Source organism: Nannospalax galili, unplaced genomic scaffold (assembly GCF_000622305.1).
Source record: "Nannospalax galili isolate Female #2095 unplaced genomic scaffold, S.galili_v1.0 scaffold1387, whole genome shotgun sequence".
Classification (NCBI taxonomy): domain Eukaryota; kingdom Metazoa; phylum Chordata; class Mammalia; order Rodentia; family Spalacidae; genus Nannospalax; species Nannospalax galili.
Genome location: NW_008355976.1, coordinates 597,661 through 625,117, shown reverse-complemented (window position 1 = coordinate 625,117; position 27,457 = coordinate 597,661). Strand labels below are relative to the sequence as shown.

General features: G+C 49.2%; 2 protein-coding genes across 2 annotated transcripts in view; one reads left to right on the top strand and one right to left on the bottom strand.

Annotated features, from left to right (window-relative positions):
• Positions 1 to 3,356: 3,356 nt before the first annotated feature.
• Positions 3,357 to 6,030, top strand: Art5 (ADP-ribosyltransferase 5). Its single transcript, XM_008854093.1, has 4 exons — positions 3,357 to 3,407; positions 4,357 to 5,086; positions 5,578 to 5,610; positions 5,690 to 6,030. The coding sequence occupies exons 1-4, from the start codon at positions 3,357 to 3,359 to the stop codon at positions 5,800 to 5,802; spliced, it is 927 nt and encodes a 308-aa protein (XP_008852315.1). The 3' UTR covers positions 5,803 to 6,030.
• A 475-nt stretch (positions 6,031 to 6,505) lies between these two features.
• The window catches only part of LOC103750817 (short transient receptor potential channel 2), a 45,527-nt gene continuing 24,575 nt past the window's right edge, over positions 6,506 to 27,457 (bottom strand). Inside the window, exons 12-23 of the mRNA XM_029556648.1 lie at positions 26,619 to 27,335; positions 23,069 to 23,281; positions 21,982 to 22,146; positions 21,086 to 21,260; positions 17,300 to 17,500; positions 16,558 to 16,720; positions 15,183 to 15,275; positions 9,755 to 9,947; positions 9,158 to 9,285; positions 8,961 to 9,039; positions 8,153 to 8,282; positions 6,506 to 7,011 (exon numbers count right to left, since the gene is read on the bottom strand). Of these exons, the coding sequence (XP_029412508.1) occupies positions 6,617 to 7,011; positions 8,153 to 8,282; positions 8,961 to 9,039; positions 9,158 to 9,285; positions 9,755 to 9,947; positions 15,183 to 15,275; positions 16,558 to 16,720; positions 17,300 to 17,500; positions 21,086 to 21,260; positions 21,982 to 22,146; positions 23,069 to 23,281; positions 26,619 to 27,335 (2,652 nt within the window). The 3' untranslated portion in view covers positions 6,506 to 6,616. The remainder of the gene's footprint in view (positions 7,012 to 8,152; positions 8,283 to 8,960; positions 9,040 to 9,157; positions 9,286 to 9,754; positions 9,948 to 15,182; positions 15,276 to 16,557; positions 16,721 to 17,299; positions 17,501 to 21,085; positions 21,261 to 21,981; positions 22,147 to 23,068; positions 23,282 to 26,618; positions 27,336 to 27,457) is intronic.

The window sequence follows — 27,457 nt, the reverse complement described above, 5'->3', positions numbered from 1 at the left end:
AACCCCAAGTCCCACGGCTTCAGCTACTAAGCTCATCAGGGTAGATGATGACCCCAGTTAGCCATCCTGGCAAATCAGTGGAAGTCTGCCTCTTCTCTTCTCCTCTTTGAACAGCAGGACCCTGTCAGTCAGTGCTGGTTTTCTTCCGCTCCAGAGTAGAAGGTTCAGTAAAGCCTTGCCTGGGTCCACCACACACTTGCTCTGATTTCTACCCTTAGCTCCATCTTGTTTCTATTACATTTATGATGAATGATCCCCAAGTCTCTGGTAAACAAGTCAGGTAGGCTTTCTGGGCATAGTTAACAAGGCAGAGCACCCCAGAGTAGGTAGATTTCTGAGCTCGGTGACCAGTGTCATGAGGAGATGCAATAAGGGTTCAGAATTGCAGAGGATGGTCTGGGACCCTGTAGAGTACCTCCCATCCATGGCTTGCCTCCAACTCACAATCCCCTGCCTCAGTCTTTGGAATGCTGGGATTACAAGCATGACCACAATCCCATCTTGGCAATCCCTTTTCACAGCCAAGGGAGCTGCCCTTCCCCTGTCCTTCCTTTCATCCTATTAATTGCAGTTCCATGGTTAGTGTCCTCTCTTCTAGGCCCTCACCAAACAGACACTTATGGGTATATGACCCCAAGTCTCTTCTCAAAAATCTCACATTTTCCCCCATCCACAAACCTTTCTAGGTGTCTTCAACCACTCCATCCAAGGGTCCCTAAAACTTCATTAATCCCCTAAATTTCATCTAAAAATATTCCCCTGCTCCCTATGAAGGAAGATGGGATGCCCCTTACCTAGACCTTCTCCAGGGTGGAGAAAGCTGGTGCTGGTCTCCTGTGAGAGTCACCAGGGCAGGGAGGACAGCTTTCTCTTTTGAACTGTCCATTCCATACCCCTTGCCCCTCCCCAACACAGCTGCTCAGAAATGTGACACTCCCCCATCTATTTCTGGCTGTCTTGTCAAGGCTCAGGAACACTAGCTTCTGCCAGTGTGACCTGGGCCAATGCTCTTCCCATGACAATGTGAGTCCCTAAACACAGAAGGAAAATGCCCAAGGGCTGTGGAGGACCTAGGATGGTATCACAGCCTCATCACCAGGCTCGGGTTTTAGGCTCTGGTCAGCCAAGGTAGTGATGATGCAGCTTCTGTACCCCTGCCATGGGGCATCTCCTTTCATTTTGTTCTTTTCTTTGTGTTTCCTTTTGAGATGGCCTCATGATGTTTTAAGCTGGCCTGAAATTTGAGATGATCCTCCTGCCTCAGCCTCCCTCCTGAGTGCTGGGATTATAGGCATGTAGCACCATGTCCAGCTTTGTTCCTTTCTTTGAGCACTTGAGGTGCAAGAAGAAGCAGACTAAGGAGCCTGGGTTCTAGATTCCAGCTCAAGCCCTAACTTGCCATGTGACCTGGGAGGACTTCCTGCTCCTCTCAGGACCCCTGTCCCATGACTATATTTAACTCTATATCTTAGGCCTTGTGGAGAGTCTAGGTCCTGGGCTATAAGAAGAAATTCCCCAAAGCCAGAGGCTGTCCCCACAGAGCATCTGTTGTCCTGGAATGGCCAGGACTTAAGTCCCTCCAAAGAGAGGGCAGGAAGGATAGGTAAGCATGGGGCCACTGCTTTTCTACCTCCCTGCTAACAGTTTGCCTTCCTTTTTGGTCTTCAGGAAGGATTGGAGGAGATAAAAGTATTCTAGTTGAAGGGAACTTTATTTGGCTGACAATCTGAGGTGGTGAAGGGATAACAATGAAGGGACCAGGATGGAGACCTTTGGGTAGTTTCACATCCTATTCCTACCCTGGCCCCAGAAGGTGACATCTCTAAATCCTAATACTCAGGGCTGGAGAGATGGCTCAGTTGTTAAGAGCATTTGCTGCTCTAGCAGAGGACCTGGGTTAGGCTCCCAGCACCCATATCTGGAGGTTCAAAACGACTGTAACTCTAGTTACAAGGGATCTGATGCCCTCTTTCTGGTCCCTGAGAGCACCTGCACACACATGGTGCACATACAAACAAGCAGGGATAATAAACACACACACAAATAAAAATAAACTTCAAAACATGAAAAAGGGCTGGGTATGCTTTTCATCCCTCTCCCCCTTGGGAGGTAAAGGCAAGTGAATCTCTATGAAGTCGAGGCTAGCCTGGTCTACATAGAGAGTTTCAGGCCAGCTGGAGCTACAGAAAGACCCTGTCTCAAAAAACTAAACTAAACCAAAATAAATCCTGATATTCAGGATACTCCCTCTAGGGGACATTCCTCTCCACCCTCCAGTGGTCAGAAGGCTCTTTCCTGAACTGTTGGCCCTTTAAGCTGGCCCCTTCTCCCATACCTGAACTGGGCATCTGAAACTCAGAGCCAGGTTATTTATAGTCATGCCCAGAGGAGGTGTGAGGAAAGCTGGTGTTTACAAACATGGGAGTCACCTGACCCAAAGAGGTCCAGGGAGGGAGGGTCTGGGGCAGGGGGCCCGGCTGGACTTTGAGGGTCTACACTTAATCCCATTCTACTGATGGGAGAGGGGCGACGGGGGAGGGGTTAAAAATTAGAGAAGGAAGTGAGCGCTGATAGATGCTTGTGCGCGTGACTCAACGTGTAAGCCATATGCAAATTATATGCAAATAAGCCAGTGCACGCGTGGCATTCTTTTAGCAAGCGAGATGTCCACGGAGCGACCCTCGCAGGGCTTCCTGACGTGGTGGTCTGGAGCCCTGGCCCAGCCGGGTCCCAGGCCCACCTGAGGAAGAAGCCAGGTCTCACAAGTCCCTCTTGAAACCTTGACCTAGCTGGAGTCTAGAGAAAGACTCTGCCACCCAAGGGAAGGAGCATTTTGCCCCTCAACCACTCAAGGACTCCGCCACTCTCGCTCCCACACCCCTGTCTGTTGTTGGGGAAGACAGGTGTCGGGTTACCAGCCCAGGGGCTATAGTTAGTCGCCGGGACTTTGTTCAGCAGTTCCAGAACAGCTAGTTGCCTACCCCGCACTTCAACCCCTGCCTGCGGCAAAGGATAGCGCCCCCCTGGCAAGTTCCGGGTTTCCACGGCCCCAGGTGGGTCCTCTGTCCCCGTTCCTTCCCGCTGCCGGCGGAACCATATAACCGCCCCGCCTTTAAGGTCGCAGAGATGTCCCGGGGCAAGAGACGCTGGGGGTGGGGGCATCTGGGTAGTCTGAGACTAGGGGTTGGGGAGGGGAGAGTAAAATCCTTAGACCCGCCCTTGGCCCCGCCCACTCCGCTCTCCTGTGCCAGACCCCGTGTCCTCTCACCCTGCAGAGGGAAGGGTCCTGGAGGTCCAAGCCAGAACTCTCCCACCGCTGGCCTCACCCTTATCTGGATCCTAAGACTCCCCTAAGGATGATGCTAGAGGCTCTGCTGATGGTCCTCAGCCTGCAGACCCTCTGGCAGGTAAGTCTCCAGGAGCACCCTTTGCCAACAAAGGCCAGTTGGGGGATAAGATGCTGAGGAAGTGAATTGGGGAAGCTTCCAGGAACTCCTTCCTCCTCTCAGACACTTCTATCCCTGTAGGGAGCCCAAATTCCTGATCCTTCTCCCAGAACTCCACCTCCCAACATCCCCTAGCTCCAGTGTAATCCTCCATACCACCCCTCCCTAGTAATTGCCTCTTTCTCCTCCCCACTTCCCATCTCACACCAGACTTCAGTGCAGGCAAACCCTGATGGGTGTACTGCTGCCCTGGCTGGCCCTCCCAAGCAGGCTTCACCTTACCCCCATCACACCCTGGGATTGGGGTTGGGCTGGGGACAGTAAACCCCTCACCCCACCCTCAAGTTTGTGATAAAGACTTCTAAAGGAGGAGAGGATGCAGGATTCCCATTTGACAGGGACTCCATGTGCTGGCTGAGCACCTGCAGGGCATCCCGGGGGATGACAGCTGAGGATGGGGACCAGGGCAGGTATTAGACATTGCTGCAGTTTGTCACCTGAATAATGACCCTTGGAGCCAAGAAAGCATCTGGAGTCAGCCAGCCTCATCTCTCCTCACTGCAGGAAGAGCCTTTCTAATGAAGAGATAACCCCTTTTAGGTTGTGCAGAAGTGATCTTTATGCTCTCATCACAATAACGCTGTGAGGTTAGAAGTGTCCTCAATTCATAGATGGAGAATTTGAAGCCCAGAAAACCCCAGACCTGAGACTTGCTCAAGATCCCACAGGTGGTGTTTGAACCCACGTCTGTCTGACTCCACTGCCTGTGCTATTTGTGCCTGTTTGGGCCCTTGCCAATTTGCATGCACCAAACATTTGGGCATAGAAATGAAATTCTGCAGTTCTGAGTTGATCTGCTGTTCTGAGCTTGTATTCTTGCTTGTGTGCTTCCTCCCTTTCTTGTCCATAGGTTGAGGCTGTTCCTATCCTGCCCCTGAGCCTGGTTCCAGACACCTTCGATGATGCCTATGTGGGCTGCTCTGAGGAGATGGAGGAGAAGGCAGGCCTGCTGCTAAAGGAGGAGATGGCACACCATGCCCTGCTACGGGAATCCTGGGAGGCTGCCCAGGAGGCCTGGGAACACAGGCGTCACAGGCTCACTCTGCCCCCTGGCTTCAAGGCCCAGCATGGAATAGCCATTATGGTCTACACCAACTCAACGAACACTTTGTACTGGGAGCTGAACCAGGCCGTGCGGACGGGGGGTGGCTCTCGGGAGCTCTACATGAGGCGCTTCCCCTTCAAGGCCCTGCATTTCTATCTGACCCGGGCCCTGCAGCTGCTGCGGGGCACTGGAGGCTGCATCAGGGAAGCTGGGGAGGTGGTATTCCGAGGCGTGGGGAGCCTACGCTTTGAGCCCAAGAGGCTGGGGGACTCCATCCGCTTGGGCCAGTTTGCCTCCAGCTCTGTGGATGCAGCAGTGGCTTGCAGGTTTGGTAATGCCACCTTCTTCTCTCTAAGGACTTGTTTTGGGGCTCTTATCCAGGCCCTGTCTGTCTTCCCTGAGGAACGTGAGGTGCTGATACCCCCCCATGAAGTCTTCTTGGTGACTGGGTTCTCTCAAGATGGAGCTCAGAGCCTCGTGACTCTCCAGAGTTATAATCACACCTGCAGCCACTTTAACTGCGCCTATTTGGGTGGTGAGCTATGCATAGGAGAAGGATGGCAGGGTGGGTAAAAGAAGCCAGCATGTCTTGACATGGTCCCCAGAGCCTCCAGGACACCCACTTGGGTAATGAGACTCAGGTTCTGCCAGGTCCTGTAAGCAGTTCAAGACCTGTGACTATTCTCAGATGACTGGATGTGTTCTCAGAAGCTTCCCTCTGCACTACAGTTTGATAGACCAAATGAACCAAGTACACGAGGTTGGCACACAGGCCAGTGATGCTTCAGGTCTCAGGAGGCTCTGCCTTGACCGGGCTGACAGGACAGGATATGCCAAGTCCAAGCATGGAGGCAGGAGCAGAATGGAAGAGTGATGTGTGGGTGGGATGGACAGGCAATATGGAAAGTGGAAAGGCTGCCTGGGAGGAGGGAAGTGGGCAGTCTGCCCTGAGGTGAAGGGAAAGACAGAATGAGGGGAATGGCTCTATCTGTTGGGGTGTGAGTCTCAGTGTGCTGTCTTTTTCAGGGGAGAAGAGGCATGGCTGTGTGTCCTCACCAGGTAAGTCACCCTCTTGCCTGTTTTGTGAGCTGTGTCCCCTCCCCTGACCCTGCTTCACATTCTTTTCTTGTCTCTCCAGCAGTAGGGCAGCCAGAGTCACCCTCTGGGAGGGTCTTGACTCTGCAAAGGAGAAGGACCTTGCACTTGGACCCTGGAGAGTTTCAGAAGAGCTGCACCCTGAAAGTCACTTAGGAATCTTGGGAACTGATGACCTTACTATGAAGAGAGGCTTTGAATGGCCTCAGGAAGTAAGAGTATGGTTCTGGCTCCAGCCCTAGCAGCCACCTCCCCAACCAGGGCTGGGGGAGACTTGGGGCCATGGCAAGGTTGAAAGAACTCCATTATGTATAGGGACTCCCTGGGACATGCAAGGGAAGACCTGTGATGGCTACTCAATTAAACAGAGTTGTGGTGTGGAGACATGGACTTCTATGACTGTTTTATTCCCTAAGACTGTCTTCCCTTAGCAGGCTCAGGGGCTGAGGGACTGAAAAGAGTAACTTCCTGATCAACCTATCACACATACAGCCAGGGAGTCCTCACAACTGTTAAGGCAGGAAAGCAGACAGATGTATTCTCAGTCCTGTTTGTCTGATAAGGAATACTAGGTCAAGGAAGGACATTACCTGCTCAAAGTCCGACAGTTAGTGTTGAAGCCAGGCCTTTTGCCTCTTGGGCCTCCTGCCTCTAAAACCTCCTATATCTCAGTCTTCTGGCCTCCTAGACCAGAACTCTTTCCACCAAAGAGCAGAGGAATCCCAAAGTAGGATTCTAGACCCAAGGTACTCAGAACCCCAGAGCAAGCTGTTACTCTTCGCTTTCTTCACACAGAGTCCAATTCAGGGGGAAGCAGAGGATCTTAAAATAAATATCAAGAGATAGAGATTGTCGTGTGACAGCCACAGCAGAAATTTCATGGAGGCAAGGAAAGCATCCTGGGCTTCTATGGGACCTTCTCTACCCAACTAGGCTGCTGTACTCCATGACAAGAAACCCTTCCATTGCACTAGGATTCTCCCTTAGTCTCTGAGTCTTCCTCCAGGGGCAGGTCTCCTGCCCTCTCTGGTTCTTGCTCCTGGTGCACCATCACAGGAGCAGAGGAGGAGGGGCCAGACTCTCCAGAAGCTGGAGTTCCAGACTCTTCAGCAGCATCAAGCCCAGTTTCTAAAGAGACTTCGGTCACCACAAGTCCTGGAATGTTCAGTTCTGCTGGGGTCTCAGGGATGGGGAGGCCCAGGTTCTGGAAGCTGTTGCGCACTCGGGTGATGTAGCGGCTGAGGATGCTGGCACCATCAGGAGGCCGTGGCATCCCTCCTGCTACCAGGGTCTTCTGCACACTGGCCACCTCACTTTGTAGTCGAGATACAGTCTTGGTCAGTTCTGTCAGCCTGTTGCCCAGGTCTGGGGAGGTGGAGCAGGACAGGGAAATCTTTCAGAAGGTGAGCCAGTTCAGTACCTCTTCTGTCTTACCCCATCCTGCTGAACCCTGGAACAACCATGGGTGGACCCTAAAGGAGGATGTCTGGAAGAACTGAGGGGTCAGGTGGGTGGGAAGACTATGGCAGGTGAATCTGAGCTTTGGTGGGAGGATGGTGAGTTTAGGAGACAAAGAAGGACAGCCTTAGCCAGGTGGTAGTGCAGACCTATACTCCCTCTACTTGGGACACTAAGAGAAGAGCTTGGAGAGTTCAGAGCCAGCCTGGGCTACAAAATCAGCTCAAGACCAGCCTGAGCAATTTAGTAAGACTGTCTCGAAAACCGGGTGTGGTGGTGCATGCCTTTAGTCCCAGTGTTTGGGAGGCAGACAGTGAATCTCTGTGAGGTTGAGGCCAGCCTAGTCTACATAGTGAGTTCTAGGCAGCTGGGGCTGCAGGGAGACCCTGTCTTAAAATGACCAAAATAATAATAATAATAAATAATAATAATAGTAATAATATCTCAAAAACAAAAAAAGAAAACAAAACAGAGAGTTTTGTGGGCCAGAAAAGGGTACGGCAGCATAGAGAATGCTCTCAGTGGGTAGATTTGTACATTTACACCCCTGCACCCTTGCGGCATCCTACACACAAGAAGAGCTGGTTCAAACTCTTCTCCACCCTCAGCTGCAGCTCTCTCTCCTTCTCCCAGTCATCTCAATGCAACAATGGGCTCTTTTTGTCTTTTGGGTTTCCAGGGCAATCAGTGCCTCCTAGCTGAGTCCTTTTTGCCCACCTTCCCAACAATGGAAGTTTCCCGTGCGTCCTTGCTCTACACAGAACCCCCTCCCTTAAGACAGCTTGAGACAAGAGCAGACACAGCAGTGTACATGGGTTGAAGGAGACCATGAAACATGAATAAAGGCAGAGTGAGTGATTAAATAAGAGGAACAGAAGAAATGCCCACATGAGTCAGTGGGTGACTAAGCACAAGGACCTCTCTGGGCAAGGGCAGGGTGGAGCAGTGGACATATGTAGCTGAAGAGGAGCATGAGTCTGGGGGTGGGGCACTGTTCCCAGGTGAGCCAGGCCCAGGAATGGGGACGGTTTGGAGGTGGACAGCTGACCTTTCCGACGGGTCTCCTCAAACTCACGCCTGGCAGTCTCTATGTAGCGCTGCACCAGAGCCTTGATGACACGAAGGCGGTAGGACCCACGTTCTCCTTCTCCAGGCCCTGTCCCTGCCCCAGGGTTGGTCTGCAACAGAAGACAGGAGAATGAGATTCTCCACTTCAGCCTTCCTCCAATCACTGTCCTGTACAAGAAGGAAGGGCAAAGACAGTCTGTGCAGGTTTTCTGTCTTTGGTCTGTCTCCATTTTACAGTGCAGTTCTGGAAGACAGAGTGATGGGGTCTGACTAGGGGAAGGGTGGTCTGTGAGAGGACTGTAGGGGGAGTAGTGAAGGCTGGGAGGTGGAGGCGGAAGGGAGGACCCATACAGAGCTGGCAATAATGGTCTGAATTAGGAAAACTCTCATGCTGAGTCCGGCTGGGTTACGGCAGAGATGCTGAGAGGTAGGTGGGCCCCTTGGGTACCCAGCCACCTCTTTCTGCCTCTGTTAGCCTTCTCACTTCCCAGGTGGCTTCTTCATAAGTTGTTGAAATCATCCAAGCCTGTCTCAGCATCGTTTGTCTGGAACCAGGGGTATTTGTAGCTTGGCACAGACTTCTGCTTAGGCTGCCGGACATGGGACTAGAAATACAGGAAATGACCAGAGCCAGGAAGATGGAAATGGAGGCCATACAAGAGAGTGGGAACCAGAAGCAGGCTCTCTGGGAACATACCCAGAAAGGCAGGTGTACCAGCACTGTGCACATCCTGGATGGCATAGGTGACACAGGTGAGGGACCAACAACAGGCTGGGGAGGTACTCACGAAGGTGGGGATCGGGGGGTAGTCTGGCTTCTTGGCTTTGCAGCAGGAGCAGCAACAGCAAATGAACCAAAAAATTCTCCTGAGAGATTATGAGGGTGGAAAGAAGTTAGTCAGGGACAGGGCCTAGGAAAGTGGGGACAGGAGCTATGGAGTGTGCAGAGGGTAGGGGCTCAGAGCCAGAGCTCTGAGGTCATCACCTGAGAAGGTAGAAAGCAGCCTTGGGGGAAGGCAGGATGTTAAAGGGCACAGGCAGTGTCAGGCCCTCTCTGAAGTAGGACAGGTAGAGCTTGGAGCGAGCGAACTTCCACTCCACATCAGCATCATCCTGGGGACCAGGAGGTAGGAAGCTGTGCAAGGACCATGCTGCGCCAGCCCCCTTGCTCACTCAGTCTGCCTCTTTTTTCCAGTCCTCTCACTTCTTATTCTCCTAATGTGCCAATGACTTTCTTCTCCTTGTTACCATCTCCAGCCCCTGTGTCACCCAAACTTCCCTGACACGTCTTCCCCACTCCTTTATCTCTTTCCTCCCTAACTTCCAGTTCCTGTCCAGCCTGTAAATCCAACGCATCCATTCCTTCCCCTCACTTCTCCTGTTTCCACTTAACTTTTCTACAATGCATCCAGACCCCACTGTCACCACCATCCTGAGCACTAGACTCTGGAGAGACAAACAGCAGTACTAGGGGGGTATAGAGGAAAATTTTTCCAAAGTCAGGAACACAAGTGTCTCTGTGGCCTATCACTCCCTAGTCCCTTCTCCCTTCTCGCTACCTAACTTGGCCTGCGTCACGCACCTCAATCTTCTGGAAGGAGTTGGTGATCATGGCAATGAGCATGTTGAGCAGCACAATAACCATGACGATGGTAAAGATGCCATAGAGGGCCTGGCCCACGAACTCAGGTACCACGAACTGCGGCATGTCCACCACACTGTGCTCCTCCATGCCAAACATGGTCCAGAAGAGAAACTGGAATGTCTCACTGAAACTGGCATGTGGTCCAAGGAGAGGAGAGGAAAATGGGGGTGAGGTTGGGAAAGAAGCCTGGGAACCACCCAGACACACTCCTCATCCCACTTAAGACATAGCCAAAGGTGTTCTGTATCGATGGAGCCCTTTGGGCCATCCTGGTGCAAACAGACACTTGCTATTTATGAGCATCCACCTTTATTCTTTTGGTTAATCAATATTTGCTGAACACAAAGTCATGAGTGCTAAGAACATATTGGTATATGTGACAAGCAGAGTCCCTTCTTCAAGGACCTGATGTTCTGGAGAAGGGGTAGTGGGGAGATAGGTAGAGGAGAGAGAGGCTTGTGAGAGGCAGTGAGGAACCATGCAAATACAAAACTTTATAGAATAAAATCGAAGACTTTACCATGGCCTCCAACAACAGGAGGTTATGAAGAGTTCTGGGGAGAGAGGGACACCTGAGTTGCATTTGAGAAGACCATGTTAGTTGCTGTGAATAGGAGGTGAGCAGATGAAGGAGGGAGGCACGGAAACCACTTTAGAAACTGTCCTGGTCTGGGTGGGAATGTGGCAGGGAGCACAGAGGCAGCAGTTCCCAGTGCCACTCTTCCAGGAAGCCCTTCCCAACCACCCCCGAAGAATGGGTTCACCTGGCTGTCACACTTTTCTGCCTGTTGCTGGACTGTGTCTGAATTTCTGCATCAATTGTTGGGGACCCCTGCTGTTTAGGGTAGCAGTCTCCCCATGTCCGGATAGCCACAAGCTGGCTCGGTGCGATTGGGGAGACTCCTCTTCTCAGCGGGGCGACTTCTGCTCTCCTCCCTGACTTACTTTTGAAATGCCTGGCACAAGATACATGCCCTCCGGCACAGGAGCTACCAGGTTTTAATCAGGCGTTGTCTGATAGCCTGATAGAAGCCCACCGCCCTATGTAAATGAGGCATTCCAGGAGTACCTATCAGCTAAGGCTTCTTCTACTGTCTCCACACTATAAATAGTCCTAGTTTTACCCCAATAAAGTTGGAGCTGAAGCTGGATCACTGAGACTAGGAACCAAGCTAAGTCACTAAATAAAAGGGCTGTACCACTGACTGAGCTGAGTTCTGTGTCTTACTGCCTACGATCCAGCCTCCCCGGGGGGCGCTATCCTTTCGGCATCGACTCACAGAAATCCAGCTTTAGCCACCCCGCACCTCTCCTCCTGACCCGGCAGCTGACGGCCCAAACTTAGAGAGTGCACGGGTGAAATTGAGGCGGAACTCGACCGGGCCAGCTTCGGTAGCAGAGACCCACAGAGACCGGAGAAGCAGAGACCCACCAGCAACGCAGTGCGGACGCGCCACGGGACCGCCGCTTCCCAGGTGCGCCCCCAGGAGACCGGCGCCATTCTAGCAGCTGGCGCCCGGAGATCCCCGCACCCCATATCAATTACCACAACTCCCCAGTGGCCAATGATGTATGGATCAGTCTTGTTATTCTGCCCTTTGCATAGCACTAAGGGTGCTCCTCCTAAATATGACCCATCTGTTGTACTGTTGTACCCACCTGTTAACTTTTTAAAAATTATTATTTTCATTTTATGTGTATGTGTATTGCCTGCATGTATGTGAGTGTACCCGTGTCATGCAATGCCTCGGATGTCAGAAGAGGACTTCGGATTCCCCTGGAACTGGAGTTAAGGATGGTTCATAGTCACATGTGGGTGCTGGGAATCGAACCCAGGCCCTCTGCAAGAGCAGTCAGTGCCCTTAAATGCTGAGCCATCTCTCCAGCCCCCCACCTGTTAACTTTAAATACTGCTGGCGACCCTCAGCCACATGCAGACCACTTACCTTACTGGAACTTTCCAGCCAAAATACTTGATTTTTTTTGACATTTACTCATTTTATTTGTTCATTTATTTATTCTTACTTATTTTTGAGTATATGTGCAGTGCCATTGCATACACATGGAGGTCAGACGACTTGTGGGAGTCAGTTCTGTCCTTCCACCATGAGGGTCCTGGAGATTGAACTGAGGTTGTCAGGCTTAACCGCAAGCACCTTAACTTACTGAGCTATCTTGTCTGCACTGTTTCTTTCTTGAGATAAGGACTTATGTAGCCTTGAACTTGCTATATAGCTGAGGATGATGTTGAACTTCTGATCCTCCTGCCTCTACCTTCCAGGAATTGGGATTACAAACATAAGCTACCATGCACAGCTAGGAGAAAATACTTCCTTATAGAAAAATGCAACCTAATAAGCACAGAACAAATGATATATGTGGAAAGTCACAATCTTGAAACCATCACTGTAGAAACTGATTCAGGTAAAAATCATCTGTGGAGCTGAGAGGGTAGTACAAGCCTATAATTCCAGCAGTTGGAGGGTGAGGGCAGGAGAACCAGGAATTCAAGATCATCTTCAGCTACACATTAAACTCATGACCAACCTATTTGAGACCCTGTCTTGACCTCCCCGACAATCATCTGTGGATACTAAAGCCAGTGGATAAAACCTGGAAGCAGTGTAGTCCTAGCATGTCAGAATATCTCTCTGCTAGTAAAGGACTTCTCTAGTGTCTTTGCAGTGGAGGGGTGTGCTTGACCAATGGGCCAAACCCACATCATGTGCCCCCTAACGTGATGCAATGTTAAATGCTCATCATCGGCCAGACTGTGTTCTTGCTCAAACCCTTTTAAACTTTTTAAAACTTATTTATTATTTTTATTTTACGTGTATGTGTGTGTTGCATGCAGGTAGGTAAGTGCACCCGTGTGGTGTAATGCCCATGGAGGTCAGAAGAGGCTGTCGGATCCCCTGGGACTGGAGTTACGGACAGTTATTAGCTGCCATCTGGGTGCTGGGATTCGAACCCAGGTCTTCTGCAAGAACAACCAGTGTTCCTAACTGCTGAGCCATCTCTCCAGCCCCTCAAACTCTTTTAAATTACTTATTTATGGGCTGGAGAGATGGTTCAGTGATTAAGAGCACTGGCTGCTCTTGCAAATGATCAGGGTTCAATTCCCAGCACCCACATGACTGCTAACAACCGTCCATAATTCCAGTTTCAGTGAAATCAGACACCCTCTTCTGACCTCCGCCACAACATGGGTGCACGTACATACATGCAGGCAGTATACTCATACATACAAAATAAAAATAAAAAATAAAATATTTTAAGAAATAAAGTACTAATTTATTTATTTATTTAATATGTATGTGAGAGACTGCATGAGTTTATGTGCACCACATGCATGCAGGGGCCTGTGGAAGACAGAAGAGGGCATTGGATCCCTGGGACTGGTGTTACAGACAGATGCAAGTCACCAAGTAGGTTCTGGGAACCAAACCCCAGTCCTCTACAAGAGAAAGAAGTGCTCTTAACCACTGAGCCATCTTTCAAGACTTCTTTGCCTAACTCTAACTTGAGTTTAATCATAAGGAAAAAAACAAATGTCGGGGCTTGAGAGATGGCTCAGCAGTTTGAGCGTTGGCTGCTCTTGCAGAGGACTGGGGTTCAGTTCCCAGCACCCACAAGGTGGCTAACAACCATCTGTAACTCCAGTTCCAGGGGATCTAATGCTCTCTTCTGACCTTTGCAGTCATTGCACAACATGGGTGCACCAACATACATGCAGGCAATACACTCATATACACAAAATAAAAAATAATAAAGGCCAGGAGTGGCGGCACACACCTTTGGTCCCAGCACTCGAGAGGTAAAGGCAGGCAGATCTCTGTGAGTTCAAGGCCAGCCTGGTCTACATAGTGAGTTCCAGGCCAGCTGGGGATACAGGGAGACCTTGTCTCAAAAAGAGGGAAAAAAAAATAAATAAATAAAAAATAAATTAATTAGGAGCTGGAGAGATGGCTCAGTGGTTAAGAGCACGGACTGCTCTTGCAGAGGACCCGGGTTTGAGTCCCAGCACCCACATGGTGGCTATGAACAGTCCTTAACTCCAGTTCCAGAGGAATCCAAAGCCCTCTTCTGACATCCAAGGCATTTCATGACACAGGTGCACTCACATACATGCAGGCAATATACTCATACACATAAAAATTTTTTTAATTAATTAATTAAATAAATTTAAAAATGCCAACTGTGGAATACAACTCAGTTCATTTGTTATGCAAGACACAGAAAAGGTGTGTTCAAATCATAGGAGCTGGAAAACTACAACAACAAAATGAAGTATATGATTCTAGGGCAGATATGCTTTTTTTTTTTGTCTTTTTTGAGACAGGGTCTCCTTGTAGCCCCAGCTGTCCTGGAACTCACTATGTAGACCAGGCTGGCCTCGAACTCACAAAGATTTACCTGCCTCTGCCTCCCGAGTGCTGGGATTAAAGGCATGCGTCACCACACCTGGCCAGATATTTTATGCTGGGCATGGTGGTGCATGCCTTTAATTCCAGCACTCGAGAGGCAGAGGCAGGTGAATCTCTGTGAGTTCGAGGCCAGCCTAGTCTACATAGGCTAGCTGTGATTACAGGTCTCAAAGACCAAAAAATAAAAAATAAAAAAAATAAGATCAAAGGTGTGCTTTAATAGTTAATTTTTTTTTTTTTGAGAAATGATCTGCTGTATCACAGACTGGCCTCAAATTCACTATGTAGCCAAGGATTGCCTTGAACTTCTGATCCTCTTGCCTTCACCTCTCAAGTGCTAGGATTACAGGTATGTGCCATCATGCCCAGTTATTATATAGTTCTGGGGATCAAGCCCAGGGCTTCATGCAGCTAGGGAGCCACTCTACCAATTAACCCCTAGATATGAGATTTTTAAAAAAACTAGTAAGACTATGGGGTCAATTAGGGACATTTGAATAAGGACTGCACAGTGTGTAATATTAGGCAATCGATATTAAATTGCTAATGTGATAATGGCTTGTGTACACTCTTAAATGACATCCTGAACTATTTGGGGGTGACGTGCAATGATATTTACAAAAGGATAATGAGAGGAATAGATCAAGTAAATGTGGCACAACAGTAACAAGTAACAAAGCTAGGTAAAGTGCAAATGGGTGTGCAATGAAAATTTTTTTTACTTTTTAATTTTTTCATATGACTGACATTTTTCAAAATAGAAGAGTTGGAGAAGAAATGGGTAAATAAATGAATGTAACAACGAACAGATTAATGAGTGACAAAGTGCCTCAATGAGGGAGTGAGCAAATAAGAGAGTTAGCTGAGTACAGCAGCGACGGAAGGAGAAAGAGGCCCCAGCCTCCCCACCTGCCCACTCTGCCTCTGTCCCAGCATACTTGCCCAGCCGCTCTGTCTCCTGGTAAGGCACGTAGATGTTGTTAAGGCCACAGAGAAAGGCAGTCAGGATGATCATGAGGATGAACATGAACCTGGCAGGGAGGGGGATTTGGAATGGTCAGAGTAGGTCTCTATGCTAGAAGCCAGGCTCTGGGAAGAGGGATGGGACAGGGGCAGTGGTGGTTTTCCTGGCTCTTTGTTTTTTGTTTGAATTATTACTTTTTACTTCCTGGCTCTCTATATGACAAGTATTCAATTTGGTTATTATTAAGAGTAAAGAAAAGCAGAGGTTATCCTTAAGAACAATAGGTACTGAGTCCATGCAGTCAGTGCTAGGGATGGACCAGTCTCCCAGGGAAAGGGACTGAAATGCTGAGACTGGACAGGGATGGCTGAGTCAGATTCCTACTGGACAGAAGGGAATACCTGGAGAGTCAGCCCTATACATGAGATGAGTGAACCTGCCCCAGGGAAGGCTAGAAGAATCCCAGGGTGGAGGCCAAGGTTCTCTTCTAGGCTAGCTGAGCTGAGGCCACCCACTCTAGGTCCTACATTAAGAAGGGGGCTCCCCAGTTAAGAAAGGGGCTCCTAGGAGGGCAGGCATTGACTGTGGCTTTGACTAAGGTGAGAGGTCAAGTGTACACGACTTAACTTTTCAGGAAAAAAAGGGGGAAAATGAGGCCCAGGGAGTGTCACAGAGATAGTGTGCTGGATAGCTTTAGTGTCAACTTGACACACCTGGGTTGAGGGAGCCTCAATTGGGGAATTGACTCCATTGGACTGGCCTGTGGCCATGTCTGTGGGGCATCTTCTTGATTGTTGAGTGATGTGGGAGGGCCCAGCCCACTGTGGGTAGTGCCACCCCTGGGCAGGTGGGCCTGTGTTGGATAAGAGAGCAAGCTAAGCAGCGGCCAGGGGAGCAAGTCAGTAAGCAGCATTCCTCCATGGCCTGTGCTCCAGCTCCTACCTCCAGGTTCCTGCCCTGAGTTCCTACCTTGGGCTCCCTGATGAACTGTGACCTGGGAGATGTAAGCTAAATAAACCCTTTCCTCCCCAAGTTGGTATTGGTCAGAGTATTTAGTCACAGCAATGAAGAACAAACTAGGACAGATAGCGACCAAACTGGGATCAGAACGCCAAGGGCTCTTTCTGCCATCAGTGGCTTGTAATCTTCTCTAGGGTCCTGGGCTTCTGAGAATTAGGTTGTAGACCTTCCCTGCACATTTACATTTCCAGACTCTGTTTCTAGATTCTAGGGTTCAAAGGGCTCTTACATCCTTCTAGAGGAACACAGGTCATGAACTCCCATGTCACACCAGAGCTGAGGAATTCCAGAGTCAGGGAGGAAGAGCTGTGAGCAGGGAGAGTACACACCGGATCATGTCATCGATCATCCTGCCAATGGAAATCTGAAGAGTGCCCAGCGACTCATGGGCTGGCAGAATATAAGCCAGGCGGGTGAAGCTGAGCATGCTGGTCACAGCAAAGAGCACCTCGGCCAAGAACTGGGGATCCTCTGTGCGCCACTCACTTCGCTCTGTGCAGGATGGGATGGGACAGTGGCTGAGAGCCAAGGAAAAGGGGTACCTGGCGATTCAGTGCTGAGCAGGAGGGACTGTGATGGTTAATCCTTTATTAGCAACTTGACTATAGAATCACCTAGGAGACACAACTCTGGGCATGTCTGTGAATGTGTTTCCAAAGAGGTTTAACTGAGGTGGGAAACCCACCCTGAATGTGGCTGGCAGCATCCCATGGGCTGGGTTCTTAGGCTGAATTAAAAAGGATGAAAGGAGAAGCTGGGCATGGTGGTGCAGGCCTGTAGTCCCAGCACTTGGGAGGCAGAGGGAGGTGGATCTCTGTGAGTTCAAGGCCAGCCTGGTCTACATAGTGAGTTCCAGGACAGCTGGGGCTACAGGGAGACCCTGTCTCAAAAAGACCAAAAAATAAAAATTAAAAATTAAAAAATAAAAAGGAGGAAAGGAGAGAGGGAGCTAAGCACCAGCTTATCAGCACTATGATGGACTATGTCTCTTCAAACTGTGAACCTAAATAAACTCTTCCTGTTGGGTATTCTGTCATGCAATGAGGAAGGTACTAACACAGGGCCACTCACCAGCAGTGGTGAAGTAGCGGCAGGTGGTGCTGTCTGAGGCATCCCGGCAGTGCACGTAGGCAAGCCCAGCCAGGAGGAGGCGCAGTGCAAAGGACGCCAAGTACAGAGACAGGATGACCACATCCAGGAAGTTCCACCAGTCCAGAAGGTAGCTGCGTAGGCCCTCGATCCACACTTCCTTACACTCGAACCACAGGAAGCCTGGAAGAATGGCAGAGGGCAGGACGGGAGGAGGCACAGGTAGGTTATGTTGGTAGGGGACCCGATGGGAATGGAGAATAAAATGTCATTTAACCAAGTTCAAAGTGACCTTATGGAAAAGTAAGGACTCCCTTGTTGGAGCAGATTCATATCATGGTTGGTGTGACTTGCACAAGGACGCCAGGCAGCTGACAGTCAGAAAGCAGAAAGCAGGTAGCACCTGGGAAGACTGGGCTCCCTGGCCTCCACCAAATCAACGAGGCAGATACTAGGCAGGAATCCTTCTTATGTTGTATGTGTTATATGTGTATGTATGTGCTCATGTACATTAGAGAGACTGATATCAGTGTTTTCTTCTGTTGTTTACTATATTTATTTATTTATTTATTTATTTATTTATTTATTTATTTATTTACTTATTTATTTACTTATTTATAGACAGGGTCTCCCTGTAGCCCCAGCTGACCTGGAACTCACTGCATAGACCAGGTTGGCCTTGATCTCACAGAGATCTGTCTGCCTCTGTCTCCTGAGTGCTGGGACTAAAGGTGTGAGCTACCAAGCCTGGCTGTTTTTAAATTTTTTAAAAACTATTTATGTATTTATTTGTGTGTATGTGTGTGCATTTGTGTGTGTGGTGTGTATGTGTGTGGTGTGCATGTGGAGGTGAGAGAAGAGCTTGCAGGAGTTGGTTCTCTCCTTCCACCATGAAGTTTCCGGGGTTGAATTCAAGTTGTTAGGCTTGGTGGCAAGTGCCTTTACCCACTGAGCCATCTTGCTGACCCTTTGTTTTTTTATTTTATTTTTAATATTGTATTTATTATTTTTATTTTGCACATATGACTGTATTGCTTTCATGTAGGTAGGTGCACCTGAGTTGTACAATGCCTGTGGAGGTCAGAAAAGGGCGTTGGATCCCCTGGAAATAGAGTTACAGACAGTCATTACCAGCCATGTGGGTGCTGGGAATTGAATCCCAGTCCTCTACAATAGCAGCTAAGTCAGCTCTCCAGCCCCACTTTTATTGTTTTTTGAGAAAGTCTCATTATACAGCTCAGGTTGACTTCAAATGTTCTATATAGCTAGCCCAGGCTGGCCTTGAACTTGCCTTGACTTCTTGAGTGCTGGAATTACAGTTGTACATCACCACACCCAGCTCTATTTTCTCATTTTGAAGGAGCTCTAAATGATCAGTTTGCTCAGTGTACCCAAGTCTCAGTGGGGCCCAGTGCTCGACCTGGGCTTGGGGGCCTTGAGATCTGGCCTCCATTAGTCAGGTTTCTTCCCACCTGTGTTTCCCCCTCTCCATTCTTTGTGTACTCAGTTTCCTTTGCCTGCAGAGCCCTTCCACTACCTTGCTAACCAGGTGGAGGCAGCTGGCCTGTTCTGTGTTCTTACAGCTTTCTCTTCCTGTCTCTGTGATCTCGCCATGGGGGCATAGCAGAGTGTTTCTTTATGAATCTGTTCCCTTCCTCCTAGTCTCTCTGAATTTAGAGCTGCTCAAGGACAGGGATTATGGCTAATTCATATTTTGCATCTAGTGCCCTGAACAAATTAAATGAGTATTTACTAAGCTTCTGCCATGTGCCAGTGGGATCCTATGTTGAATCAGACGGATACAGTTTCTATCTTCCTGGGCTTATAACCTAGTGAGGGAGACAGGTAAATAACCAAAGAGATACAACAGGCTGTGGTTGTATTGTGGTAAATTGTGGTAAATGCTAAGATGTGAGTGGTTATGAAGGTGTTTAAAAATCAAGCTTTGATGGGTGTGGTGGTGCACACTTTTAATCCCAGCACCCAGGAGGTGTGAGGCAATGGATCTCTATGAGATCAACACCAGCCTGGTCTACATAGCAAGTTCCAAAGCAAGCAAGCAAGCAAGCAAGCAAGCAAACAACAAACAAACAGACAAACAAACAAAAAGATTCTTCATCTTCATTTGGGGGCCAGAGAAAGCTCATGCTGAAATCTGGAGGAGTAGGAACCAGCCAGGTGCAAGGTAGTAGGGGAAGGGCAAGTGTTCTAGGAAAGTAAATGAGTAAAAGCCTGGAGACAAGAGGTGATGTGCTCTGGTCAGGAACCTGCCTGTGCTGTGCAGCAGGAGAGTCCTTGTAGGAACGTGTGACTGCTCAGGAGACGTGTGCTGAGTGGCTGTCACACTATATGTTCTCTAAGGGCTTCATCACAGTAGGGGCTCAGTATACATTGCCTAAGTGAGTTTTCCTTCATGTTTTGTGGTTATTGCTGTTGTACTTTTGAGGCAAGGTCTCATTCTGTAGCACTGGTTTAGAACTTCCCAGGTAGCTCAACCTGGCCTGGAATTCATCACAATCCTCTTGCCTTACTCAGCCTGCCGAGTGCCGGGGTAACAGGTGTGAGTCTTTATGTATTTATAAAAACTTTCCTTCCTGCTCAGGCAGGGGAAGAACTATATTGGTTTCATTGTAAATCAGCAAATGGTTAGTAAACGGGATGATGAAAACTTTTTCCTTGGGCAATTTTTGGTTTTCCCCAAGTTTCAGGGTCAAATCCCCTTTGGGTAATTGTCTAGCTTAGAATGGAGCAGGGGCTTGGTATGCTGGTGGCTTAAGGGTTCGATAGCTAAGCTAGAGCTAAGTACTGGAGACCTGCCAATCTTGAACTCAGATAAGGAGGGACCTCCAGTCAGTCCAGCCTGAGGAAATGACCAGCCAGAGACTGGGGAGAGTCTTGGGGATTCTTGTGCCCTCATTGACTGAATTGTTTGAGAAAACTTGTTTGTACTACAGAAGAAAAGGAATTGATGGGATGGATGAACCATACACTAAGCACTGATGAGCTGGTTACCTGGGTGACCTATTAAATAAAGGAAGTAAAGCCTATGTATATAAATACATAAAGAAGCATAGCTAGACACCCCCAGGCAGCACACTGACCCTCATGAGGCACATGAGGCCCTCAGTATTTATCAGATCTTACATTAGCTGCACACTGGTAACACTCGTGCTGGCTCCACTTGTCCGAAGAATGCACATGGACCTAATTCATGGCTGCTGAGCTAGAAAGCACAGCTGTGCCCAGACATGTTTGCTCTTGCTTTCCCCACAGGTCAAGTGGTGTCCCAGGCACCTTCTGCCCATTTCAAACTACTGGCCTTCGTGATAACCTCATGATAATACCATCAAATTATAAACTTATAATTATGGGCTTAATGAACTCTGTGACTGAAGCATTTTAAGTAGGCCTTTAGCCTTTCTGTTCTGCATTGCTTGGATAGCTTGCTTGATAGTGTACTTGCAGGCCACCAATAACCCAGGGGAAGTTGTCAAATGATCATGTGGGTAGCTGTCTGTGTGAGGATAAGAACCTCCAGAGTGGGTAGTGACGAGTGCCAGGGAGTGGGAAAAATGAAATAAATTGTTCAGGGACTGCCACAGGGCTGGGTCCTCTGAGTGGGGCTTATGGGAAAGCCAGAGCCCAGAGGGTCTGGTTATATGTTCAGAGACAGCTACAGAAGTAGACTTCTGCTGAAGTTCTTATTATGAAGGACAGGGGAGGGGCCCAAGGGAGAATGCCACAAGGAAAGGGCTACCACATGCTTACCTGTGACCCAAATCATATGTAGTGAGGTCTCCCAGACAGTCTGACTGCGCCCTTTGAAGGTACTCAGCTGTGTCTCCATGGCCAAGGACTCTCCCAGGAGGAAGATGAGGAACCACAGATAGGAGGCAGAGTGTAGCAGAAACTTCAACACTGGGATCTTCAGCAGGCGGCCCAGCTTTGGGGGAGATGGGAGAGTGTGGCTCTCAAAGGCCTGCTGTCTCCTGTCCTTTTAGCACTGCTGTACTGCTCAGCCCACGTGTGATTGTGCTTCCCTCAGATTCACCCACATATCTACACATTTACATGGGCCCTATATTTCCTATCTGTTTTCTCCTTCACAACCATGTGAGGTAGGCATTATTAATCCTTTTTAAAAAACATATTTTATTTATTATTTTTGGTGTATGAGTATATTGCCTGCATATGTACAAGTGCACCCTTGTCATGCAGTGCCTGCGGATGTCAGAAGAAGGTGTTGAATTCCCCTGGAACTGGAGTTAACAGATGGTTGCTAGCTGCCATGTGGGTGCTGGGAATCAAACCCGGGTCCTCTACAAGAGCAGCCAGTGTTCTTAACTGCTGAGCCATCTCTCTAGTCCTCAATCCTATCTTTTTTTTTCAGGAATGGAAGCTCACAGAGGTAAAGCAACTTTTCCTTGGGCTACCACAGGAAAAGTTCAAACTCAGCCAAATTAAAAGGGAAGATCATCATCACTTCTATCCTAAACATACTCCTCCTACCTCATAAAATCACTGGGCCACCCAACTGGGAACATGAGTGGCTCCTCCACCAGCTTTCTATGGACATGCTCTAACAGTCTCTACAATCATACCCCTGCCCCCAATCCACTTTCCAAAACACAAAACCGGGTTATAATTAATCTTATTCTTAGTACCCGAGACTTGGGTGCCAGCCAGTACCCAATGCACAGGAAGGGCATGGTGAGGAAGATGAGGAAGGCGACAAAGAGCTTCCAGATGGTGGTGCTTCCACGCCAGCCGGCCAGGTTCCCACACCAGATGGAAGACAGAACTTGCTGGCAGATGGGGTGTGCTACAAACTAAGCAGAGATGGGGTATGACAGGAGGCAGGCACCAGGCAGGGAGGATTGAACCAGCTGGATGCAGAGTCCTTACTTCCTGCCACAGAAATTAAACCATCCTTTTCTCTCTCTGCCAGCCAGCCTGGAAGAGAGGGGTTTCATTTCCATACGATAGGGGCAACCCCCATTTTCTCTAGGCCTTGGTAAGAGGAGCCTGAATATGAAGATGTTTCCAGACTTCAGATTTCACATTCTTGAATCTAAGTCAGGCAAGGGTGGGTAGAACTTGGGATATGAGTCCAGAAACCCCAGGGTTCCCTGACTTGGTAGGGGTATGGAACAGAAGTCTGAATGACCTTGAGGAGAAGGAACGGGGATTATAGATCTGTTGTCTTGAGGGCAGGGTCAGTGGCGATACCACAAAGGAAAACTTTGGTTACAAGCCTAGTGAGTCAGGATATCTGTGGGTGGATGACAAGAATAAAGGCCTGAGGGAGGTTAGACAGGGATCATATCTTTAGGTTGGGAGTAAGGAAGGGGATCTAATGAGACAGTGAAAAGAATCACTGGATATTTGATTGCCTTTCTACATAGAGTGAGGTACTATAGACTGACAATGGGCTAAAGATGCTCAGCAGGCCGGAGGCAGAGCTGAGTCTATGTGACACTTGAATGTCCCCGTCTGAAGGTGGGATTCTGGGGGATGATGGATCTTCCAAAGGTTGGGAAAATTGGGCCTTAAACTGAGGGTAACAAGGGACAGTAACAAGAAGGGTGCCTTCCCTTCTTGCTGTCAAGGGCTTAGATGGAAGGGTGCTTGAAGGTCTCAGTAGGTCCTGAGGATAGAGAAAGTTGTGATACAGGGTTGGAGCGAGGGATACCTAGAGGAGGCAGGATGAGGGACCAGAGCAGAGAGAGGAGGCAGTGGGGACCAGCTGACCTGTTTCTGGTTGTAGTTGACAGCCAGCCGCAGCCTTGCCAGGTTAGGGATGCCCTCCTCAAAGGCCTGGCCCAGGCCCTCAGCCTCAGCCTCTGTTTTGCTGTCCTCACCCAGGTCATTGAGCACTGCGGTGACCTCACTCTGATTCCGGCACATGCCCAGCAACTCAAAGCCATAGTCCTGGCAGAGTGACTCCAGAGCAATGTACTGAGGCTGTAAAGAAGGAGGTGTGTGGGCCAGCACCCTGCGGACCCAGCCCCATCACATCAACCTGTTTCCCCATCTCCTCCAAACAGTGGGTCTCTGCCACCTGTCTCACCGCCAGGTCATCTACCTCTTTCTTCTCTGCTAACTGATCAGTCTTTCTTGCTATATTATGAGGCATCTTGTGTCATCTTTGCTTTCTGATGCCATCTCTACCTCATCACTAAGTCACTTCAACACAAACCTTTCACATTGCCTATTCCTTGAACTTCCCTTTTCTAATTCTTAATTCCTGTCCCACTTTAACTCCTACTCCTTACACTTTTTTTTTCTGTTTTTTTTTTTTTTTTGTCTTTTTGAGAAAGGGTCTCCCTGTAGTCCCAGCTTATGTGATCTCACTATGTAGACCAGGCTGGCCTTGAACTCAGAGAGACCCGCCTGCCTCGCCTCCTGAGTGCTGGGATTAAAGGCGTGCGCCACCACGCCCAGCTGCACTTTTTTTTTTCTTAAAAAAAGAGACCTATTTTTATTTTATGTGTGAACTGGAGTTGTAGAAGGTTGTGAACTGCCATGTGGATACTGGGAACTGAACCCGGGTCCTCTGGTGTTCATAACTGTTGAGTCATCTCTCCAGCACCTCCTTATACTTTAAAATGTTTTAATTTGGGGGGCTGGAGAGCTGGCTCTGAGGTTAAGAACACTGGTTGTTCTTGAAGAAGACCCAGTTCAAATCCCAGTACCCACATAGCAGCTAACAACTGTCCATAATTCCAGTCCCAGGGGATCTGACAGCCTCTTCTGACCTCTGTGGGCATTGCATGACACAGGTACACTTACCTACATGTAGGCAATACACATATACACATAAAATAAAAATAATAAAAATTTTAAAGAAGTTTTTATGTATATGAGTATTTTGCCTGCATATATGTAAGTGTACCTATGTGTGCAAAACCTATGGAGGCTAGAAGAGGGTGCTGGATTCCCTGGAGCTGGCCCTGTGGGTCCTGGGAACTGAATCCAAGTCCCCTGCAAGCCTGCAAGACTAGACAGTTCTCTGAGCCATCTCTCCAGCCCTGTTCTTGCTTTTTCTTTTCTTTTTGAGACAGGGTCTCTCTATAGCCCCAACTGGCCTGGAACTTGCTATGTAGACCAGGCTTGACTTGAACTCATAGAGATCTGCCTGCCTCTGTCTCCCAAGCGGTGGAATTAAAGGCGTGCACCACCACACCCAGCTCTGTTGTTGCTTTTGAGACTAGGTCTTATATACCTCTGGCTGGCCTGTAACTCACTATTTAGACCAGGCTGGCTTCAGACTCAAAAGAGAGCTGCCTGCCTGTGCCTCCTAAGTGCTGGGATTAAAGGTGTGTACCACCATGCCCAGCCCTAAATTAAAATTTTATTTATGATTATTGTGTAATATGATGTGCATGTGGGCATACATACCATGGCATGTGTGGAGCTCAGAGGACAACTCTGTGGAGTCAGTTCTTTCCTTCCCCCTTTGCGTAAGCTCTGGTGAGTCAATGCAGGATGTCAGGCAAGTGCTTTTACCTACTGAGCATCTCACTAGCACCTACTCCTTATACTTTTCATGTCTCATTTAATTCATCTCCTGAATTGAGAACCTGTGCTGGCAGTTTTAGGAGATGTAGAAAAGAATGAGGATGTTCTTGGCTGTATACTACCCATCTGATCCTTGCTAATTGGGTTCGTCCAGAGGGATTCTAGGCTAAGCTTTGAAGCTTAGGTCACCTCCCAGCACTGTCCCTCAGATAGGGTCCCACTGGATCAGGAATGTCTTTTTCAGGGCTGTCTTCTGAACTGTAAAGTCTGGATGAGACTTGCTACCCTGCCCGCTCCATGGGCTGCTATGAGAATGGAGGGTACGTCCTTTGCAAGCTCTGCTCCTTTGTCGGAGGCATGGAGGGAACTTTTCATTATCTTGGCCTTCTGGCTACATCTTACCTTAGGCTTTCATTTTAATAACCTTCTAGGTTTTCCTACCTACTGGCATTCTTTTTATTTATTATGTTGACAGGGTCTTTTTGTAGCCCCAGTTGGCCTGGAATTTGCTATGTAGACCAGGCTGGCCTCATCTCACAGAGCTCTACCTGCCCTGCCTCCCGAGTGCTGGGTTGGATTAATTGCATGGACCACCACACCAGGTCACCTACTGGCAATCTTGAGTATGGAGACCAAGTCCGACTTGGCACACTGGGTATGCCAGTGATTCAGTGACAGACAAGATGGAGTGCCGTTCCAGGCCCCTGACCAGTCTGTCCCTAGGCTCTGCTTCATGCATCCTTGGTCCTCTCAAGGTCTCTCCTGCATTCATCATATATTTAAAAATATTTTATTTATCTATTTATTTTTATTTGAGTGTTTAGCCAGCATGTATATAAGTGTACCCATGCCACGCAAAGCCTACAGAGGCCAGAAGAGGGCATCAGATCCCCTGGAACTGAAGGCAAGAGATGGTGGTTAGCTACCATATGGGTGCTGGGAATTGAACTCGGGTCTTCTGCAAGAGCAGTCAGTGCTCTTAACTGCTGAGCCATCTCTCCAGCCCATCATCATGTACTTTTTTTTGTGGGGAATGTATTCCAGCTGGCCTCGAATTTGCTGAGGATGACCTCAAGCTCTGATCCTCCTCCTTCCACCTGAGTGGTGAGATTACAAGCATGAGCCACCGCACTTTGTTTATGCAGTGCTGGGGATCAAACTCAGGACTTCAGGCACATTAGGCAGGCACTCTCCCAACTCAGTTTCATCTTTAGCTCCTCATCACTTACCTTTTGCTGGGGTTGCAGCCCACTTCAACTATCTTCCCCACTCCTCTTCACTCTAAACCTTTCTTTTCCACAGCTAAGCTTAATGCCTCAGCCTCTAAGAGATCTTCCCTGAACACAATAGTCAACACTTTCCTGGAAGCCTTCCACACTTTGGAAGCCCTGTGCACACCACCATCCACAGAGGCACTGAATGAAGTCCTGGAAATATCTTGTCCTCTTCCCCCATCTGTGATCACAAGCTTGAGAGCTCCAACATACATGCTCCAGCTGAAAGCACAGTGGGTCCCACAGAGACATGCTCTATTTATGTTCTCTCTTCCTTCAGATCAGTCTAGAGCACCTCTGGGGCAGGAGTTGTACCTCCTGCATAAGTTGAGGTGCCTCTTGTGACTTCTCTGACTTTAGAAAGACACTCTGTTCAGGTGGGATTGTGACTCTGAGAACAAGGGAAAGCCTTATCCTCTTGCCCTGCTTCTCACTTCTTAGACTTTCTAGAACACCCACTTCAGGCTCAGTCCTGCCCCTGTGAGGACGGAGCAGGGGACACAAACCTTAAACTCGGGCTCCTTGCGTGCAAGGCGCCGGAGCTCGCGGCTGAGCTGAAAGGCAGCCAGCATGGCATCCTCGCTGGCCAGTGAGAGGTGGGCGCGGCTGGCGATGCCCCGGTAGGTGTTGATGCGGGACAAGGAGAACTTGAGCAGGTCATAGCGGCGGGCATTGCTGCATTCAAGGCAGGCACAGGAGACTGGGTGCGGCCGGGCAATGGTGTGGCCCTGGTCCATGAGCAGCTGTGCGATCTCATATAGGTCCTTTTGGCAGGCCAGGGTGAGTGGAGTGACTCCAGGGGCAAAGCGGGAGCCATCAATGGATGAGTCAAAGAAGGCCAGGGAGAAAGACTTGGTGTCTACCTTGCGACCCTTCTCCCGTTCTAGCCGGGCCAGCAGGCGACGTACCACCGCTGGCTGGTTTGTGTCCACTGCCACCAGCAGCGCTTCGTGGATCTGCCGGAAGTCAAACTTGACATTGGCCAGCAGCACATCGGTGATAGCCTCATGGCCCAGGCGGATGGCCAGGTTGAGAGCCTCCCTCCAGGAGCGGTCCTCAGCTTCCTCCACATTCCTCTGAGGACCTGGCCCAGTGCCTGCGGCGTCTGACCCTGACTCCAGCAACTGCTGCACCAGGTCCAGCCGCCCCTCCTGGATGGCACTCAGAAGCATAGGTGGGAACTTGAGCTTTTTGTTCACAATCTCATTCCAGTTGGGTTGCAACTGGATGGAGAGGAGCGGGCAGGGTGCTGAGTTTCCAGTCCCCTCTGTTTGGGGGCCTCCTTCACCTTCCACCTTCTAGCCCTAACCCTCTGTAACCTGCCACCAGTGTGCTTCCTTGTCCC

What these genes read in the sequence shown, in the direction of transcription:
- Art5 (XM_008854093.1), top strand. Translation starts at nt 3,357, where the DNA reads ATGATGCTAGAGGCTCTGCTGATGGTCCTCAGCCTGCAGACCCTCTGG. An exon ending in TAACTGCGCCTATTTGGGTG is followed by an intron (nt 5,087 to 5,577) that starts GTGAGCTATGCA and finishes TGTCTTTTTCAG; the next exon opens with GGGAGAAGAGGCATGGCTGT. An exon ending in TGGCTGTGTGTCCTCACCAG is followed by an intron (nt 5,611 to 5,689) that starts GTAAGTCACCCT and finishes TTGTCTCTCCAG; the next exon opens with CAGTAGGGCAGCCAGAGTCA.